Here is a 22272-nt window from a genome sequence, read left to right as displayed (position 1 = left end):
GCGGGAGCGCCCGGGGAGCCGGTGTCTCCGGTGTCCGTGTCACTAGTGCGCCTTGCCGCCCTTGTGCGGGAAACAGTCGCTAACGAAACCGCAGGGGTTTGGTTTCTGATGGTAATCTGAGCTCGCGGAGCCGAAATTCCTGTGGCTGTGTTGTCCTGCTTTTGTGAAACTGCGAGGATAAAGTGTGGATGTGGTGCTTAAGCCTTTTTTTTTTTCTTCAGATAAACTGAGAGTAAAACCTTACACTTTGATGCTTTTCTTTGTTTGTCTCTTAGGCTAAAAAAATAACAGTTGAAGTCCTCTTTATGAAACCAATCCTCGGTCAAGTGTAACATTTGATGTATGGTCTCTAAAGCCCCCCACTATGCCAGCAGCTACCGTAGATCATAGCCAAAGAATCTGTGAAGTTTGGGCTTGTAACTTGGATGAAGAAATGAAGAAAATTCGTCAAGTTATACGGAAGTATAACTATGTAGCTATGGTAAGTGGGTGCTTGATGTCTTGTCTAGCAAATTACTGCAGAAATCGTAACTTCAGCTGAGGTCAGTAAATGTGCTCATCCTTTTAAATCGAAAGCTTAAGGAAGTCTTAATGTTGAATTAGTGCTGCATGAACATCTGGATCCTAATCTTTTATCTTTTTAAAAGTTAATTTTACACATAGTACTCTTCATCTATGATATGGTTAGATCTATATGGTTGTTGTGTGTTCAAGTTTAAATTCTGTTCTTGCAGGACACAGAATTTCCAGGAGTAGTTGCAAGGCCTATTGGAGAATTCAGAAGCAATGCAGACTATCAGTACCAACTCTTACGCTGCAATGTCGACTTGCTAAAAATAATTCAACTAGGACTGACATTTATGAATGAGCAAGGAGAATACCCTCCAGGAACTTCAACTTGGCAATTTAATTTTAAATTTAACTTAACGTAAGTATTCAGTTCTGTGCTGCTAAGCATATGTTTCTGACTTACTGAAAATGTATAAATACTGTAGCAACTTCATCATCTATCTGATGGTAGTACTGGAATACCATAAATACTCCTGTAAGGAAAACTTCTGTCAGCCAAACATGATTTCTTCCCTCATTTCTGTGCAGTCTGTCTTACTGTTGGTAATTTGGTCAAAAATGCTAAGCAGTTTAAAAAAATATGGAAGGCATTTTATACTTAGTCCAAGAGTTAGCTCTGTGTTTTCACGTTTAGCATTTCAGAGTGCTTCTGCCTTAACTTAGTTTAACTCTTACTCCTTGTTATAGAAATCACATATTGTTTTTTTACATACTTTAAATGGAAAATAACAACACTTGAAAAAAAAATAATTAAAGTGACTAAAAAAGTATGTCAGATACTAGCATTCTGAAATATTTTGTCTATTTTTTTGGTTAAAAAGCAAGCTGACTTTTACTGTATTAGAATAATACCATGGACTTTATTTCAAAATGTGATTTTTATCAGTGATAAAACTTTTTAAGCATAAACCTCACTTTTTCAGGGGGATCAAAAGCTTATCTGGTGCTCCAGTTATATCTTTAGCTGCTCAACAAAGTTACTAGTATCTTGGTTTTGTTTTTTGGAAGTAAGCAAAATTGGTGTGATAGATTCTCATATGTTGATTATCTACTGAATTGAATATCAGTACTAACACTTCTCACACGTTTAAGCCTTGGGGTTTTTGGCAGTTGTGTTACAAGTTGAGAACTGGACAACTTTTTATACATGAGTTAAACTCACAGCCTACAAAGAAGGTTTTAGAGAACAGACCTTTATTTTTTCTGTGAGTGAAAAGACTTGTTTTCAAAGTAGTTGGAGTTCTTAGGAGGAAAACCTCTGCTGCCTCTCTTGGTCTCTGTGCTCTTTTAAACAGGCAGTGGTGTGGATTGTCACACATCAGTTTGATCTGAGCAATGACATGCTCTGTTTAGTCTTGTGTGAATTGTCTCTTGAAGGAAAAGTAAGCACAGATTTAATGTTTTGGTATCTCTGAACTTAGCTGGCCATATAAATGCTGGATAAGAGTTACCCATTTTCTTAAATAGAAAAATATGCTAATCCTACTAATTATGGGAGAAAAAGGAATTAATAACTTCCAGACTGGTGATCTATGAAGAAGGACCTATGCTGCACTTCATTTATTTTCTGAGCTTCAAAGGTCTACTTAACCTCAAACAACTGAAACCAAAAGTAGCTTTCCATCTATTTGTGCCAGATGCTGCAGAGATAAGACAGTTCAGTAGGCAAGATACAGGTAATCACCAAATTACCTTGTTGCTAGTTGATGGTGGGGGTTATTGAAAAATAGAAACTTGGTTAGTACTGCATGAGAAATTCATATATATATATATATACTATACATGGATGGACAACCTATTTTGTCTGTTTATAAACATCCTTTTGGGAAATGGCACTGTGCCAAATGTTCTCCTCCTAAAGCAGAACAGCTGTTTGTTGTTCTTAGAAGGTAATTTTTTGTGTGTGTGGTTCCAGCCAGGTCTTGTTTTAGTGTGCTTCTAAAGAGCATAAATATTTCTCTAATCATGTTCTGCACCTGCTTAGTACAGAGCAGCAACTAGAATGAAACCCCCTTTTTGTTAAATGGTGCCTTTGTTTTGGATGGGTTCTTTAATGTGCTGTGGATACAGACAGGTGTTGAGAAGCTGATGCCCCAAAGCTGGAGAACCAAAGAGCAGCTGTGTGGGAGTGAGGAAAAAAGATGTAACACATCTTGAAGATATATGTCTGTGTTCTAAAGAATGATGACTTGCTCTTAGGAATAAGGAATACAGATCTATGACTGAATCTAATAGTCACGTTTGATATATTGGTTGTCTTGTCTAGGTTTTCTTGTGTTTTTGTGTTTTTTATTAAAATTTGAAACTGTACACTGAAGAGACTTTGTGGAGTTGTATGTTAGGGACAGTAAAATGAACTGCATTCTCTAAGTACTTACATGCTTACTTTTTTTTTTCTTCATTTAATCATTCCATGTTTTTGTAATGATGATACAGATAAAACTTAAGGGAGAAAATAAGCTCAAAAGCATGAATTTCAGCATGAGATTCTTAAAACATTGCCAAAAAAAAAGGTGGTGTTAAAGGGAATAAACACAGAGGTAGAAGGGGTCAAAAAAAGATAGAGGAATTGTTATTTCATCCTCTTAAATTTGAGGTCCAAAATAGGTTTTAAAGTTAAAACAGATTGTTTAGAAAGAAATAATTTAGACAGAAAAAGTTAGGATCTCTGAATTCTAAGATTTTGCTAAATGGAGCAAGTACTCCATTTCCAGTTTTACTGAAAAAAAAGTTCTTATGAACACATGTCTAAATATTTACATAAGCTTAAATCACAAAAAACTTCTGAGAAATATTTTCTACAGAACTAATTCAGTACTGGGATCTGGATTGTATTTCTCATATTTCCTCAATGTAATGTGTTACTCCTTCAACTGTTACATTTAATTTGTCACAATTCAAGTGATTTATACAGATATTTTACCAGATAAGTTCTACAGATGCACTTTCATCTATAGACTTGCAAAAGGGTAACTGGAAAAGGAGCAGGAACTAATTTTTTTATGAATATGGTAAGAATGGAGGTGCTGGGAATGGTAAAATGATAATGAAGGTTAAAAAAAACTTTGAAAAATGGTTGGTTTTGTAATTAACCTAGAAGGAAATTAAATTGTTTCTAGTCTGTTGAATGAATACCAAAAAAGAAATGTTACCTCATTGAGACTTGTAGATTTTGGAAATTTACTTTTCCTCTCTGTTTTTAGAGAAGATATGTATGCTCAGGACTCTATCGAACTGTTGACAACATCTGGTATCCAGTTTAAAAAGCACGAAGAAGAAGGAATTGAGACACAGTACTTTGCAGAACTGCTCATGACATCAGGAGTTGTATTGTGTGAAGGAGTCAAGTGGCTTTCCTTTCATAGGTAAATTCTGCACGTGAAGTGTTTGAGATTCCAACATCTCATGGGTGTTTGAGTTCTAGAACTTGGATTTCACACCCCTTGAGTTTAAATGCTGTGCATGTAGCCCATATCTTGGTCGGTAAGACTGAGGAAATATTTCTGCTGTAATACCTCTAACACCATTTTGTATTAGAAGAATAGAGGGGTACTGGTGTTGAAGAATACAGGGGTTTTACTGGTGCTTTTAGCTTGGGTATTTATGCAGTAACCAGAAAACCGTGAAGCTGATAAACACGAAACTGCTAAACCAGCAGGTGGAGCTGTACACGTGCAAGTAATAACAGAAACATTACTGAAAGCAAACTATTTCTGAGCAATCCTTGGGGAAATATTGTCTGTTTATAGAAGAGGGTTATCAGTAAAGAGTTCTATATGGCACTCTTAAATTTGTTGTAAATCTCTTGCTAATCTGAGCAGATGAAATTACTCAGCTTGGAAGGAGATCCTTCCTCAGTTTTATGTATCTTACTACTTATTCCATCATCTCTCAAGTAGAAATAGAAATGCAAATGTGAAATCTCTATGAGCCTGTCATAATACAAAAGATCTTTGAGTGTTAATAGGATTTAACACTTTAAAAACATACACAGTAGTTGTTTAGCTAACTGCATGCCAGAATTTTTGCAAGCAACAGTGTCTTTAAAGGCTTATTGCTATGTAATGCCCTTGAGTTGGTGTCTTAAATGCTGGCTTCTAAGGAAGTCAGCAAGGTAAAGGAAATGAACAAGATTGTAAGCAAACCAGTCTCAGCTAAAGTTTGTATCTCGTGTTGATGGATGATATGTAAATGATGAAATTAGAATAAAAAATTCTTTGTCCATAAGTATTAATAGTTGGAAAAGACAAAGTCACATGGAATTAGAGAAGTATTTATGCAATAAACAAACTTGAAAATAAGAATTATTTTGGCAAGAAATGTGTAACAGTAGTAGAAGGGTGCATGTAACATTTTTGCAGAAGTCATGGTTTTGATTTGTTTTGTACAAAGAAGTGCTAGGCTGAGTTTCCAAAGCAGAGAGGTTTAAAAGAAAAGACAGTTAAATACAGAAGGATCCTCTGAGCACAGTTGTCACTTCCATCTTTCACTTAACAGCTGTTTCAACTCACGGTAGGACTCTAAAATAATCTTACTCTTGTTATCTTGTTTCTAGCGTAGCAGCCTGGGGAAGAATACTGTAACAAGAATGCTTTAAATTGGGTCAAAATAACTACAAAAGCCAAATTAGAGTTTTTTTTCAACTTCCTAAGCACAGTATTATGGGCTGTTATGTGTATATTTATGATTTACACTTGACTACAGTAATATGACTGGGGTGGTTCAAGAGAAGTGGAGGCAGGTTATGCATGTAACTGTGCCTCAGCAGAGGATGCCACATAGAAGCAGCTTCAGCCTCAGTCTGGTGTTTTTCCAATATTGCCTGGTGACTAAGGGCCTGGTATAAGGCATACCTGAGCAATTTCTACTCTAGGGATTCTTTCTAGAGCATAATTATATTTAGTGTGTGTAATTCCTGACTAATGGGCTGGTCAAAGTGTAGTGCAAGCCATGTGCAATAATGCCATTTCTTACTGGTGCAGCTTATGAAGGGTTTTTGAAATGGCTTTATTAATAGAAGTCCAGTTTCATCTGTGCTAAAATGAGTTTCTGTTCTGGATTTCACTGAAAGTGTCTTTAGAAATCCTCTTAAGACAGTTGTTCAGCATATGTTTGTCAGACACTGATTATTAGAGTGTTTAAAGCTTTTGTGCTTTTTTAGACCTTGCTGTTACTATTTTGAGCACAAAACCTTGGAGTAAGTTAAGTTCTGAGGAAACCAAAATTATGTAAAGCTGTAAATGAGCATGGGTCATATAAAATGTGCCACAAAGAATAGTGAACAGTTGTTTTTAAATACATCTTTGATTGTGATTATGTTCTATCAGTGGAAACTGACACAGCAGGATGCTCAGTTGAAAATTTGTTCCATTGAGGCTCTCCATGCAGTAGTTCTTTAACAACTGATAAAGCTGTGCTTGATAGTTGCTGACTCTCCTATTGCCTCTGTTACCTTAAAATGCTTAAAGTACTACTAACTCTTAAAATTTGAGTCCCAAAGTAAGTGGGAGAATTGAATTACTCCTTCCTCAGAGTATGACGATATGATTTGGTTTTCATTTTCTAGTCTTTGATTTCCTTGAACTTTTATGCAGTTCATTTGCAAGCTCTTCACTTCTCAAATAGTTCTCTTTGTGTGCTTTTTATCTCCACATTTGATGTAGCTGCCTTGGCATCCTGACATGTTGGCAAATCTCTGGATATGCAGTTCTGTCAGATATGAGTGAAGAAATATTTGCACTGTCACCAATTCTTGTGTATTGCAACTTCATAGATGACTTCCATCAAATCTTGTGTGTGTGCGTGTTAAAATGTATTTGAGTTACTGAGAGAGAAGGAGGAAGCCCTGAATTTGTGATTTTTTTATCGCAGTCAAGAGAGCTGTGAGTGCTTGACAGTCTAGCAAGTTAGGAAGGAACAGCTCAAATGCTGATTTTGTGGATGTTCAACTGTCTGCTCAAGCTTTGAGTGTCCACTTCTGTGCAACCTCCTTTGTCTACCTTTGGAGGGTCAGTGGAAACATGCGTTTTGGAAAACAAAAACTAGATGTTCTTGGGATATTGCAAAGTTCCAAGCTAATGTGTTTCAATAATCATTTGTGTCTAACTGATTTTAGTAAAATTTAATCTGTTGGCTCATTTCTGTTAGCGTCATAAAATGAACTAAAGCTTTCTCAGCTCTTGCACATTTTGATTTATTTCAGAGTTTTGGTGATTGAGTAGAATTCATTGGCTATCTGGATTCTATCTTGATAGTAAGGAAAAGAAATAGAGGCTTGTTTGATGTCTACTCTTGTCTTTTTGCCTAGAGCTGTCCATGTTCAGTGAAAAAAACAAAACAAATGTCTGTAACAGTGAGTGCTTGTGTTGTATAGCTCCACAGATTGTGGCTTGCTGTGCTAAGCAATTTCAGGTGATTGTATTAGAAATGGTGCAAGGTTTTTCAGGCAAGGAAGTCTGTGTGCTTCAGGGTGTAAACCAACCACTAGTCACTGTTACAGGATTAGAAGAAAACTTCTTTAATGAGCACATAATTACATAATTGCTCACCATGGACTTACTTAGCCTTCTCTTAGCATTCAGCAGTGGCCACTTAAAATTTGTTTTAATGGATCTATCTTAGTCTTAAATTGGAGTGACAGTTTTTATGTCTGTAAGCTTGGATCTGCTACAATCTCTAAGTGAAAAAAATGTGGAATTCTCAATCAAAATTGCTATTTTTAATAGTCTGCTCTGTTTCAATATGAATAGTAAAGGAATGTTGACTTTTCTTTAAGTATTTCCTACTTTAAAGAAATTAGAAGTGTTTGAGGGCATCTATTTTCCATTATTTCGTTAATACACTTTTTTTTGAAGACAGGTCAAACTTTTTTTGAAGAGGAGTAGCACAAATATGCTTTCTTTCACTTTAATATGGCTTGTTATATTTGAACCTTGAGGATGATCAAGGAATTCATTGAGTTAATAAACTGTAGAATCTGAAGGAGTAAGTCTCCATAATCCTGAACAGTGTTTTTTTGCATCTTTTTGATCAGCCTTTTTTGTTAGTGTGACTTTTTCGTTTCTTCTTTAGAGGGCTTTATGCTGATATGGACTTTCCCACCACTTCCCTCCCTCTTCAAATGATCTAATAAAATTAGACTTCCAAGCTACTGTTTTGCCAAGTTTACTACAGTTTTTACTTCGTAAGAGTCAACTGAAATCCTTCTTTATCTTTGGCTCCTTTGCTCCCTGGCCAGTGTCTGTTGCTGTTGAGATGGAGGGTGGCCAGCACAGCTTCAAAGTACCAGAGGCAGTGCAGGATTTGGTCAACATAAAATTTCTCCTTAGAGCACTGGAAACTCCCATGGGAGAGCTGCAATAATCTATAGGTATTTTATATCTTGTATTGATGGACTTGTAGCAAACAATCCATATACCCCCAGTATGTTGAAGGTTTTTCTACCCTCTGTCTTGAAACTCATAGTATAAAGAGGTCAGATAATCTTATTGTATAAAAATGGTTCAAAAAGTAAACTTATTTACATTGAGTGTGCAAGCTGAAGCTTTGAGCCTGCAGATGTCACTGCTTTTTGTGGCTCCTAAATATCTGCAGGATCAGTGCTCTTAACTGATTTGTCTTTTCTATTGCTTATTTCACAGTTAAAGATCCTGGCCAGTATTTACCAAATCTTGGTAAAATTCTTGGTTTTGAGTATGACCCTTGTATAATCAGGAATGAGCACAAAGTCTTAAACTGGAAATTTGGAGTCTGTGGTGGCCACCTGCTCACTTGAATCGTCCCTCACCCTATGCTAAGATTCCTTAAATAGCAAAACTGACAAAGCCTTCAGTAGAGACAGCCCTGTGGTGTGTTTTCATCTTCTTTGTTAGTACAGGCATATTTGAAATTGTATGTCAGTAAAATCTAGGAACTGATCTGGTTCAATGCAAACATGGAAGAGAAGGAAATCACTCTTCCATTTAGTTTCATGCATTAGCAGTCCTACAAATACAAGGGATCAGAACAGGTGAGTTTCATGGTCAGGTCATCAATAATCTGGTTTGTAATTGCTGCCCTCCGAAGAAAAAGCATAACTTGTCATCACTGCTTTTTGTTATGGAGTCAGGGTTGCTTTAATACCCCATATCTGTCTTTCCTCTACTTAACCCTCTTGTTTCCTCTCATAACTATTTGTAAAAGTACGTGGTTGCCCCGTTACTGCCACACCTCCTTCCTATGTCCTCTTTATTCAGTCACACTGTGGGGGAGGAAGCCTTCCCAAACTCTTCTCTCTACCATGTGCACACTACAATACCACCATTTCTTCTAACAAATAAGCACTGCTTAGTTACTTTTCTGCTTCCTGCAGAGTTACATGTACACACAAAAATTTTTCCAGCTTACTCTGTCATTGCCTCCAGAAAGAGTAATAGTCTACAAGCTATTAAACTTTGTAGTTGTCTGTGTGCTGATTTAATTGGAAAAGTTGAAAGACAATTCCTCTTCTTTGTTGCTGAGGGTTAGACTTGCCTCCAGGCATAAACATGCACTGGCTCTGGAAACTCATTAATCTTTTGGATTTCAAGAACTGTAGAAATGTCTGTCTGTCTCAGTTTGGAGGGAGAAACTCCAGTCTATGTGAAAGAAATCAGCTTAGGAGTCTTTATGGTGAAAGTCCTTGTTATCAGATGAAGACCCAGCAGCCCTACCTTATTTTGGGATTTAGAGAAACTACTGTAGGCAGATCTTTTTGCATCTTCACTTGGCCTCTTTCAGACTAAATTGTTTTCTCTGGAATCTGCAATGGGGCTGTTTATATTGAAGTTTCGTTTTTTTCATAGAAGTTAGTCTTTATTGCATTGGATTTAAGCAGAATATCCTGTCAATGTGCAGTGAAGTCCTGAAGGTTGTTGTTTTTCCTGTCAAAGTGATGTGAAATCTTGAAGTGAGAAGGATGCTTCTAAGTCACTTACTTATATTGTTTTTGGTATTAATTTGCAGTGGATATGACTTTGGCTATCTAATCAAGATCCTGACAAACTCCAATTTACCTGAGGAAGAGCTGGACTTCTTTGAGATACTGCGATTGTTTTTCCCTGTCATCTATGACGTAAAATATCTTATGAAGAGTTGCAAAAATCTGAAGGTAAGTAAGTAATCTGCTAATGGTTTGGAACAAATTTTGCATTTGGAGACAGAGTATGTCATGCTTAAAAATACTTTCTCTATTTTTATTCTCTGCTTTTACTTTTATGATGCATATTAAGCATTGTTGTCTCAAGCTTTATATATGTAATATTAAAGGTGTTGTGAGAAGCCAGCAAGAGCACAAAATCAATTTTTGTAATTGCTTACCAGTTAAAAATACCAAGTTGAAACTGTATTTACAATACTTTGATAGATGATAAACCCATGTTTGGAATTAATTCTTCATTTCCTTAGCCATAAGAATCGATGGGTCTCATATACTCTTATTTCCTCGTTGTGCAGTCCACTAAAGAACTGCAGTCATCTAGGCTGAGGTAATTTCAAGAAGATGATGTGTAAGTGTCTTGGGAAGAGAAATGAAGTGAAGAATGTTTCAGATGGCCCAATAAGCAAAGATAAACAACAACATATGTTCAGGGACAACATGTGACTTCTAGGAAAAAAAAAAAAGAACTAGAAACTAGTCTCTCATGTCAGGCCAGGGGGGCTAATTGGCTTACTCTGTCAGGCATAAAATTTGGATACCTTGTTGGACTGGAGAATGAGTGGGAACTGGAGCTAAGTGTGTGAAGGGGGAAGACAGCAAGTGAAAGAAAGATACTAAAGGCACTGTTAACAGCTTTACTTGCCGAGGAGCTGTTAAGAGTCTGGACTGCTGCTGGAGTGAGCTGCATCACTCATCTGAGGCAATTGATGATTTGTTGCTTTTATGGAAAGTAATTTAATTCTCTAGGATTTCTTAATGAAAACCCGCAGTAAGAAGAGAACACATCACATCAAATCCTAACTAAGGAATGGCTTGCCAGTTCATTGTGCTGAATTACTGATCTGTGTGCTGTTTATAGCCTTGTGTTTCTTTCTGAGATGAACTAACAGTGTGGCACTTGGAATAGTAGCCTAGTTTTGTGGAAAGTAAATTGTGTGAATCCTTTGTTAATCAAATTAATGTTGAAAATGTAGATCACCCTTCCAGTTAGTAAGAAAAGTATACTTACCTGTGTTCTTATACAATTGTTACTGGTATAATCATCTGGGCAAATGGCTGTGTATTAGGGAACATCTTAGAAACACTTTTTCTCCAAAGAGGCCAGGAGTAAAAATTAAATGCTCCTAAATTTCAGGAGTCTTAATGTGGGGTGGGGGCAACTCACCCTACAAAGTCTTCACTTTCACACTCCCAGTGAAGCAAAGCAGAGCATCTGGTGCCTATCTGGTGACATACTTTGCAAGAACAGAATGTATATTCCAAATTTAGTGACATGGAAAAGGTGACAAATTGATGTTCCATGTCACCATTCAGAGGTGTCATTCCCAGTGGGCTTGGGAAAAGAGGGTATTATGGTTTCTGGCATAATTAAAGCATAGTTGTGTGTAACCTGCATTGTTTAGAGACACTAAGATTTTTTTAGAAGACGAGAAAAGCCTCCACAGGTCTTATTTTGGCAAACCATAAGAACAAGGGTGATTTTTTTTTTCAGAGCTGAATATGTAGGTCAGCTTTCCTGCAGTAAATTTTGATCCACTCACCTAATCTGCAGACTGATAGTGACAGCAGGGGAAGGGAAATAGACTATCTTACCCCTCCAAATTTACCAGTGATGAAATGATGGTGGACTTGAACTGTACTGAGAGAAGCTACCTGAAACAAATCACTAAACATTTAGTGTTGTAACTCTGAAAATGCATGTGCTGTCTCCTAATGTGTGTCACCTTTGATCATTATTAAATTGCAGTGAATTGAACAGCTGTGCAGTTGTCTTTTATTGACTTGTCTAAGTTATTTTTTATATGTCACTGATCTACTGTAGGTCCCCACTCTCTGCCCCCACACACTCAAAAAAGATTCTTGGCGTTGGAAAGAGAAATAGGCTTCAGAACTGGAAATCTGTTTGATGCTTTTTTTTTTGGAGTTAAGTACTCTGTGAATTTACAGTCTGTTATTATGACTTGGCATGCAGATTGAGAGTTGCTTGTATTAGAAGTTAAAGTCCTGCTTACAGTCTAAAAGGCTTTTTATGTAGACAATTACAAACCTTTTGATAGTAGTGGCAATCCTAAGTAATTTAAATTGGTAGACCTTGTTGGAAACTTGCTATTAATTCAGGGTTTTGTACAGAACAGTGAGATCTGTGACTGTGTCGTGAAATGAGAATTTGATGTAGATTTGCTGTTGACCATGGTGGTGTGATTATGTAAATTATTTTGTGGCCTTTTTCTTGGAAGTTTGACACTCTGAAAATTTGGGAAGAATTTGTCCTTTCCCAAGAGTGAAGCATACCTATGTGGAGTGCAGAATTCTGAAAGAGAATCTGAGTAGACTCATAATTTTTTGTTCTGGTTCCATTCAGGACAGGGTGGATTTTTGCCCCCAGGATGGGGCATGGCTAGGACATGGAAGTTATTCTGTGACACTTCACATCATTTTCTGGGCATGGGGGAAGGGCTTGCTTCCAGGTCAGGGTAGTGTGGTGGAGGGACCAATCATTATGTTTCTGTTCGTGTTTCTGTTGGTGAGCAATGTTTCTCTTCTTGCCCACTCTGTCATTAATATTGTTGGTATTTCTGTTTGATTTCTTATCTCACTGCTGTTTTCTAGTAAATGGCTCACATCTCAACCTGTGATCTTCACTTTTTGTGCCTCCAGTTCTCCTCTCCAGTCTGCCACAGGAAAGGGTGGGGATAGGAGTGAGTGAGTGTAGTTTGAAGTGGTTTTAGTGGAAACACTAACTTGCAGAATACTGTTCCTAAACCATGACAGCCTTACTTGGCACGCAGTGTGGGGCATGAAGGAATGAGATCTGATCAGAGTGGATTTGAAACAAATTCCATCTAAGCATTTGTCCCATTAGATTCAGAGCCAGTGGTCTCAATGTTGCTTGGTCTGTTTGTGTGAGTGTGTTACCTATGCCTGTATATGTTTCTGTAGATATACTATGTGCCCATGAGGGTGCTCTTTTTCAGATCAGGATTGCTTTGTGGATGTATGTTGGTTGTATGAACCAGAATCATGTTTATAACATGATAACATCAAGGGCAATGAGGATCATTTGGGATATTCAGTGTATTCAGTGCTACTCTCCTACCCTTGCTTTGGGCGCTACCTCTGGGAGTCCATTCCTAATCATACCTAGTCTGTGGAGAGAACACAGGAGGATAGCTTTCCCCAGCTTTTCAGTACCCTTTTCTCCTTCAAGCCTGTTAGAATAGCTTTTGAGAATTTTTAATTTCCTTTTGATGTTAAGGAAAACATGTTCTTGCTCCTGTGTCAGCTGTGTATCAGTCTACATGGTCTACACCATGTTTTGAGTCAGTACAGTCAACACTGTGTCTAGAATCAGGACAAAGATTTCTAGGAAGGTTAATCTGTCTGAGGGAGGATAGTCATGAGTAGCATGGAATGTGGGATAAAATAGACCATTGTTGGGGAAAATTCTCTCCAGTGTTTTGAGAGTATCACTACCAGGACCTTGATAAAGTGACAGAATATTTGCAAGAATGCTGTGGCAGCTCCATAAAGAATCAACTTACTGAAGTGTTCTGGGCCCTGGCTACTCTTTACTGGACACAGTCCAGTGCTGGACAGAACCCTGAGGGGAAGAGGAAGAAAGCAGATCAACAGGTGGTGTGACCACTCAAACTGCAGCCGAACTGGAAGAATAACTCATGCCAGTAACAGTAATACCTACACAGAAGAAGAAATCCAAGAACCAAATCACTTTGCATAGTCAGGGATAAAGAGGAAGTAGAGCTCTCACCAAAGGAGGAAGAGGCAGGACCAGAGATAATCACTCAATTCCTATCTCAATGTGAGCTAAGTGAAAAGATTCCAGCCACCAGTCATGAAAGCCCTGGATGAGCTGGCTGAAATGCTGAAATATCATGGCACACAATATGAAACTGGCATCTTCATGGGGATTCAGGAAGAGGACAGAAACTCTCACCCTCAGGTGACTCCTGTCAAGTGTGAACAAAGGGTATTCTCTCATGGATGATCCAGTGGTGTGCTCAAGCAGATGCAACACATGGAGAAAGATACCTGAGATAATTAGTTGTGCTGGAGGTGATATGTAAGGATTCAAATAACAGGAAGTCTCCTGTAGATCCAGATAAGGTCCATTGTACACAATCCATGTGGCAGAAGTTTGTATGGAGCACACCATTGTCATTCACCAGCTCCTTGGCATTGATGTCAATGAAAGGATGAGAAAAAGCAGTCCATCAGGTGACAGACTCCAGTAATAGGAAGATCATCTCTTTTCCTCCTTACCAGCCTGCTCCTTGGTGTCGAAAGACTGTCCAGACAGATTCAAAAGACTCGAGAAAACTGGAGAGATGTCCCATGCCCCACCAGTATGGACCAGAGTCTCCGCTATTGAGTCATACAGAGACTCTGTGTATCCTTGACATAGATTACTGCAGGACCCAGAATGGCATTATTGGGCTTTTGGGATAACTACAGTGGAAACAGAGGAAATTAGACAGCTGAATAACTTGTCTCCTTTCTCAGAGGACCCTTCTGCTTTGGGACTGCTGAGGGTCAAAGAACAGCAGGTACCAATCTCTACAACAGCAATGCACTGTCAACAAAACTGCACTGACCAGGTACTCCATGACCTCCATCCATGAGATGATTCCTGAATTGGAGAGCCAGGGAGTGGTCAGCAAGACGTGCTCACCCTTTAAAATCCTATATGGCCCATTGACAGCAGACTGTCATGGCCTGAATGAAGTCACACCACCACTATGTGTCACTATACTGGATATGCTAGAACTTCAGTATGAGCTGGAGTCCAAGGCAGAAAAGTGGTACCACCACTGATATTGCTAATGCGTTTTTTTCCCATTCCTTTGCCAGCAGAGTGCAGGCCACAGTTTACCTTCACCTGGAGGAACATCCAGTACACCTGGGACCAACTGGCCCAGTAGTGGGAACAAAGCCCCCATCATTTGCCATGGACCGATCCAGACTGCAGTGGGAAAGGAGGAGGCTCCAGAAGACTTGTAGTACATAGATGATGTTGTTGTATGGGGCAACATGGCAGAGGAGGTTTTTGAGAAAGGGGAGAGAATAATCCAGATCGTCCTGAAGGCTGGTTTTGCCATAAAGCAAATTCAGGTCAAGGGATCTACCAGGATATTCAGATTTTAGGAGGAAAATGGCAAGATGGATGTTGTTAGATTCCAGTTGATGTGGTCAACAATGTAGCAGCTAGATCCCCACCAACCAGCAAGAAAGGAACACAGGCTTTCCTACGTGTTGGGGGTTTTTGGAGGATGCATATCTCAGATTACAATAAAATTATAAGTCCTATATATCAAGTGACCCAGGAAAAGAATGATTTAAAGTGGGGTCCTGAACAACAACAAGCTTTTGAACAAATCAGATGGGAGATTGTTCATCCAGTAGCCCTTGGGCCAGTCTGGTGGCAAGATGTGGAGTTATGAGCTCTTCATGGCTGCTGGGGCGAATGACCTTCCTGAAGCCTCAGTCAGAGGCTTCCTGGAGAGACTTGAGGCTGACCTCTGGGTTCTGGAGCTGGGGGTGCAAAGGATCTGAGGCCTGCTATGCCCCAGTTGAAGAAGAGATTCTGGTATTTATGGAAGGATTTGAGCTGCCTCAGAAGCAATTGGCACCTAAGCACAGCTCCTTTTGGCACTCCAACTACCAGTGCTGGTCTGGGTGTTTGAAGGAAAGCCCCTTCCATACATCATGCCACTGTTGTGTGGAGTAAGTGGATGTGCTGATCTCAAAAATAGCCTCATAAACACCTGGGCCAGAGAGCACGGTATGAAGTGAGTGTATCATACTCCCTGTCATGCACCAGCCTCTGGGAAAATTAGATGGTACAATGGACTGTTAAAAACATTGAAAGGAATGGATGGAGAACTTTCTAACAGTGGGTCTACATTAAGCAGAGGCCATCTCCTTAAATGTTAACACCAGTGAACACCTTTGTTAGAGGTTCCACCAGCTGAGCTGACCTTGCCCTATCAAAGCCTCCACATACCACAGAAGGGGATAAATCCCCATGGTGCATATGAGCAACATGTTAAGGAAGTCAGTTTGGATTAGTCCTGCCTCAAGCAAAGGCAAACCCATCTGCAAGATTGTTTTTACTCAAAGACCTGCGTACACATTCCCCACAAAGGGGTGGGGAAATGATAATGTGTACTTCAAGGGGATTTGATTTTCGGGTAAGAACAGTTTGTAATGTTGAATTGTATAATATTGGTTGCTGAATGCCACTGCCTCTGGATGCCATAACTACTGTGGCCAACGAGAATGGAGCTCATGAGCTCCTGATGCAGCTTGTAGTGAGCTGGCAGCACACCAGCCCTCCTTCCCTGGAAGGCATAGAGGATAAATAAAAGCCACAGTAATGGACTAAATTAACAGACATCTCAGAGGGAAGCTGTACTTGTGTGTGTGTATATATATGTGTATTGTTGGATCTTACAAGATTTCAACATGACATAGATAGTATAGAATATGAAATGGATAATATCCTGGTTCCAGCCAGGACACGGTGAATTTTTGCAGTGGCCAGGCTGGGTTATGGAGGTTGTTAACATGGAGGTTATTCTTTGACACCTCACATAATTTTCTGGACATGGGGAAAGGACTCACTTCTGGGCCAGAATAGTGTGATGGAGGCAGTGATCAGGTATTGTTAGGTATTTTTCTGCTGCTAAGACAGACAAAAATTAGCAATAGCAGTACTACGTTTTCTTGTTAGTTTGTAGGTGTTATTTGGGAATGTTATTATTGAAGCTTTCATCTTTTTAAACAAAAAACAGGACCCAAACATGTTGCCATAAGATTCATGGGAATTTTCATAATGTTTGATCTGATTTTCAATTTGGACTCCTTTGTAGCTCCATGAGTTTTAATTTTGACTGTTATGCTTTTGCCTCTTATTGCTTCACTTCCTGTATGTGAAAGAGGTCAAGAGCGTACGGGAAGGTGAACTCTAGGTATTCTTTGTTTAAAAGCATTGTCTTTGTGCAACATTTTTGCCTTTCAGTGCTTATGGCAGCACTAAAGGTTCTTTCTTTTTTTTTCTTTTTAATCTCTCTAGATCTTTAAGAATGTGCATGTGCCTAAGTTATGCCAGTAGCTTTTTAGCTTACTGAATTAAAACAAGTCTTTGTACAATCATGTGCTCACGGCATTAAAATATTGCAGTTACAGTATTACATGTCTGTCCTTCAGCTGATCAGGTTATCTATGTAAAACTAAACCAAATTTTGACAGCTTTGCTCTCACACGTAGAAGCTATTACTGTTTTGGAGAGGACACTAAAATGATGTTTATTTAGTCACTTTGCAGTTAAGGGGATAATTTTTCACATAAGCTTATTGAAAAGAAAATTTCCTTCAAAACTGGAGAAGTTTTACCTTTTAGAGAAGATAGATTTGCAGTTTTGGTGTGTTCTCTACAGCCTTGTAGTCTGTCCTTTTAAAGCATTGTATCAACAGTCACCTTAAAGGAATTGTTAAGTAATGACATCTGGTTACTGGAGAAGCTGGAACATAAAGAGTACTAGTTTTGTTGGTTGCAAATACTACTTCATTTAGTCAATACTGACAGAGAATATTAATACTGTTTGATAGGGAAACTTTGATTCTTCTTGTATGCATTTATCTAGTATAATGTCTGTTTCAGCTACTGTGCAGATATTGAAATATGCCCGAGGTTGTATGGCCTATGTAACATATTTTCCCAAATATAGCTGTTTTGTGTTCTAATTTAACAAAAATGTTTTGTTTTCCAGGGTGGGTTACAAGAAGTGGCTGAGCAGTTAGAGCTGGAAAGGATAGGACCACAGCATCAGGCAGGATCCGATTCTTTACTCACAGGAATGGCCTTTTTCAAAATGAGAGAAGTAGGTGGACATACTGTTTTTATTTCCATTACAGTAATGGGTTGTGATAGTCACATGGCATTGCTGATCCTGATAAGTCTGGTATTTTAAGGAGGTCTCTGAAGGGCTTCAGGGGTCAATCCTTTCTTGACAAAAATGAGACCACCTATATTTTTCCCTGAGTAAGTGTGAACCAGCCTTACTGACTCTTTGCTTTGCTGCTGTGAGTGAATATTTCTTCCCAATTCCGGCCTAGGCCTGACTTCTGGATTTTTTCTGAAGTTTTGTTTTGGGGTATTTTTTCCTCACCTGTTTTGCAGGGTGCCTTTTTTTAGGTGACTGCTGTAGTGATTTGTGAACTGCTGAAGCCAGACTCCTTTTTGCGTGACTGCGCTCAACTCAAATTTTTTTTTTAGAGCTTTTGCTCAGTGTAACATCCAGCTGATGTGTACTGCTGCTTGTGGCAGGCTGAGAGGTGGGGAAGGAGTATTGATGAACCACTTCTAGCTAAACTTTCAGGCTAGAGGTATATTAAATAATGACTTCCAGTCTGCTTTGGAGAATTTCTATGCATTTCTTTCTCCTTGCCATTGAGTGAAGCTCAGTTTAACTAAGGTTCTAAAGGTCAGTTAATTCAAGGTTACAGCAAAGACAGTCAGGTCTTACAGGCTTCACATTTCCTTGCTACTTGTCTGCATACAACAGGAAAACATGATGATGTTTTGCATTAGCAGAACAATGAAATGTCGAACAGGCCTCTTCTGGAAAGCAGTTGCACTGAACAAATGCCAGTGCATCAGAACATGGCATTCTTCCAGCAATTCAGTGTCATTTACCATGTCAAAACAGATGGCAATATCAAACCTCATCATTTAATCATATTAAGTACTATATGCTGAAGTCTACCTTCTGCAATCCAGCCTTCTGTATGAAGGAGAAAATGACCACGAGATTGTTACAAATATTAGTGACACAGCAGCTGAATAATAAAGAATGATGGTTTGGGCTGGTTTGCTCTTCCTAGCACTCTGTTCTGCTTCTGCTGGACCTGTTGCAGTTGTCAGGCAGGTCATGGGCTGCAGATGCAATAAAAAGGATTAAATTTCTGTATGATCCAAGGCCAGTGCAGCTACCTGCTGTCTGCCTAATATTGTAAAACTTCACTCTTGAATTTGAAGATCCAAAGCAAACGAAGGGAAGCATATAATAATCATGCTTAAGATACAGCCTTTCAAGTTAGTTTTCTAGAGTAAATGTCCAAACCCATGATAGTTTCTTTAATGAGATGCAGTTTGTGTTAATGGCAAACTAGCTGGTTGAATTTATTTACTAAAAGCTTTTACCAGAAGTAGAAATCTCTGAGGGTTTTTTAGTGCAACACACTTGCTTAATTAAGCCAACAGACATGGACTGATAATGAATATTTTCCCCAGTACTTAAATACTCTTTGCAAATACAGCATTTCTGAATAAGAATACAGTACTAAGCATAGAGGAATAAATTTAATGTAGATTTTTAAAGCTTTTTAGCAAAGTTCAGTGTTTAAAAATGTATTTCTGAGTAAAAAGACTTCACTTTATAGTGCTTTTTGAGGCACAGAATTTTGTTACTAATTACTGTGACAGAGTTGCAACTTGCTTGCTGGGTCTTGGAGTGCCAGCCAAAAAAGTTACTGATCCTTTTCTTTCCATTAGGAGTACTTAAATAATGGTACTGCAAGAGTAGAGTTGTTATTTTGGGCTCTTCCTACCTGTTTTATTTCACTAAGAACTGCTGGGGCTGCAAAGCTTAATTGAAGTCTCTGATTACTACAGTACAGAATTTTCCATCCTGACTGTGCTGCTAAAAGCAAAGCTTGAAGGGAGAAGTTTTGACCTGTGTGGTGTATACAGGTCTGCATGTTTAGATTGTGTATTGCATCCATTCTGTCCCTGCATATTTGTGCCTGTCTTAGATTTCTGGTATTGATGATGACTCAGAATGGGAACCACTGGAGTGTCCAGAATTGCTGTGAAGGTTTTGGGGTGAAAAATGTTTGTGCATGTGTGTCTTATTATTTTGACAAGATAATTTGTGATTTTCTGCTTGAAAACCTGTCTGAATGGCAGAGTATCAGAATATCATGGGCTTTAGTTTGTCTTCCACTGAAAGGTTCCATTTGTAATTTAGACTTGTAATATGTAAATGCAGTCTTGGTACAAAATTTTGCTCTTCCTCATTAAATAAGGTCTCCCTCTGTGAGGAGCTGAAAATGCATCTTTCTGCATTTCTCTAAACTGGTTTTGTGCTCATCTTCCCCACCCCCAAACCTATATAATACAAATCAGCATATCTCTATTCCAAGACAGTATGATGAAAACCCCACACTGAGGGGAGGTAAGGGAATGGGCACTGATGATGGATGCTAAGCATATGCTTGTTGTAAAAAGCACCACAGAAATCAGATGGAGAAATGTCTTTGTTGCTCTTGCAGATATGTGAGTGATGACTAATAATACAAAATTGTGAAAACATTGCATTTGGCCATTTAATTGGGAGATGTGCACAGGAAAATTGATTGTATTTCTTGACAGATTTAAATAATTGTGTCATTGTGATAATGTGTTGAGATTAAGTGTCTTATTATACTAATTATATCATCTTTTGCACCTTGGGATTTGATATTTAAAAAGAAAGTAATTTTAAAGCCTTTCTACAGTTCTGTTGAAACGGAACCTTTTCTTTTGCAGTAATTCATGTCTCTTCACTTTTTAGATGTTCTTTGAAGATCACATTGACGATGCCAAATATTGTGGCCACTTATATGGTCTTGGTTCGGGGTCATCTTATGTACAGAATGGCACAGGAAACGCTTATGAAGAAGAAGCCAACAAACAGTCATGACATGAAATGAAAGGCCGTCTTTTTGACCTCCACATGCTTGTATATAGGTTTTATCTCTGGTTGAACCCCTTGGACAATTAAGGCTTTTTTCCCCCCTTTCTCAGCACACTTTCTTTTCTGCCTTTCTATGTACTAAACTTGACTGTTCCTATCACAGATTTTGATCTTAATATTGATATGTAAAATTTTCTGGGTTACATTTTGGCCTCTTAACAAGCCCATTTGTAAAGAAGCATGTATAGGATCAGTGTGGCAGAGAGAAGGGGAAAGTTGAATCATAATGAATATTCTGGTAAATTTGCCTACATCGTTCTTCCAGTTTTTTGTCTTTCCCCTCCCTTCTCTAAATTAATTGGCTCTGATTATAACTAACTTCCCCCTTCATGTCTGTTCTTTCTAGTATGCAGGCGTTTTAGCTATTCAAGATTGTGGACCATCAGATTTGCACTTTAGAGAGCGACTCTGACTCAGATCCTCTGTTTTATTTGAAGTTTGTTTTGGTTTTTTCTTTTGCCCTCAGCTAGAAAACAATCATCTGCCAAGTTCAGCAGCTTCAAGCTGTATTTTCTTGGTATCTCAACCCACACAACGGGACTTATTTGCTGCATAATCTCTGTTTGTTCAAGCAAAACAAACTACTGAAATCATAGTAATTGCTCTTACTTTACTAGTGTTTGGTCATCTTCCAACACATACTGCACATGTCAACTGCTGGTTGGCCTGCTGCTTTAAAACTGCTCTGTGATGAGGGAAAGAGGCTTGAAAAAACAGCTTTACACCCTTCAGGAGAAGAACAGCTATGACTTTAGCCTTTTTGCCATTAAGCTGAGAGTTGAAGGATAATGGAAAAGTAGGAGTCTTGTAATGGCACATTTCCCTTGATTAACCTCGTGGCTTTTATCCTAGTAATGTACACCTCAGATATTTTTTATGAAGTCATATTTATTATGTACTTGATTTCATGATTTTTGTAAGTCAGTTTAGTTGAAGACGAACCCCAAAGATCTGAAAAATACTATTTAATTGAATTACTGAATTAGAAGGACAATTAAATCATGCCTTTTTGTAGTTGTTACAAAGACAGATGTTAAAGATATTTGTTGTAAGACAACAAAATATAAATAACTTCAGCTAATAAAGTTACCTGAGGAGTGTAATGCTAGTTTATTTTTGAGTATATCTTACAATATATTTTAGATATATTGTTTCCAAGGACCCTAAAGTATGTTCTTAACTCTGCATAGCATGTGCACAGAGCAGTTGTGCAGGAAGGATTTTTGGTATTGAATAGCTAACTAGTAGCCTGGAATGACGGAATGTGTGACATTGTGTGTCTGTGCGTGTGCGCGCGTACGTGTGCCTGACACGGAAATCAATGGCAGAAAAATCTCCACATGTTCGCCAATTACTCTGTTTTATCTTGTACTGAAAAGCAAAAAATCAAACTCCTTTTTCTCATTGAATTATGATGATGTAACTAGGCGGTCCTTTTTAAACAAGTAATTTGCATAACAGAGGGTATTTGTTTTTAAAGCTTTTGTAAATAAAGGCCTAAGAAATGTTTTCTTACATAACAACAGACTGGTGATTTTGTTGCAAAATTTTTCCTGCAATGTGATTATTTGATCAGTTCAGCTGTGTTTTGTTAGGCATGATAGTTCTTTTCTACATGCTGACATAGAGGAATCTAACTCACTGCTCCCTGACTGATTTCACATTCAGAGCAGAATTGTGTTCATGGGTTTCCAGTCATTTAATTCCTACT

General features: G+C 38.4%; 1 protein-coding gene across 1 annotated transcript; it reads left to right on the top strand.

The window, feature by feature from the left end:
- Positions 1-234: 234 nt before the first annotated feature.
- Positions 235-22084, top strand: CNOT7 (CCR4-NOT transcription complex subunit 7). The gene is made up of 6 exons (XM_059470162.1): positions 235-481; positions 735-928; positions 3774-3935; positions 9553-9697; positions 17535-17645; positions 20379-22084. Exons 1-6 carry the CDS (start codon positions 365-367, stop codon positions 20505-20507), a joined length of 858 nt encoding a protein of 285 aa, XP_059326145.1. The 5' UTR covers positions 235-364; the 3' UTR covers positions 20508-22084.
- Positions 22085-22272: the final 188 nt, after the last annotated feature.

This window comes from Ammospiza nelsoni, chromosome 4, assembly GCF_027579445.1.
Source record: "Ammospiza nelsoni isolate bAmmNel1 chromosome 4, bAmmNel1.pri, whole genome shotgun sequence".
Classification (NCBI taxonomy): Eukaryota; Metazoa; Chordata; class Aves; order Passeriformes; family Passerellidae; genus Ammospiza; species Ammospiza nelsoni.
This window is presented reverse-complemented; position numbering and strand designations above follow the sequence as displayed.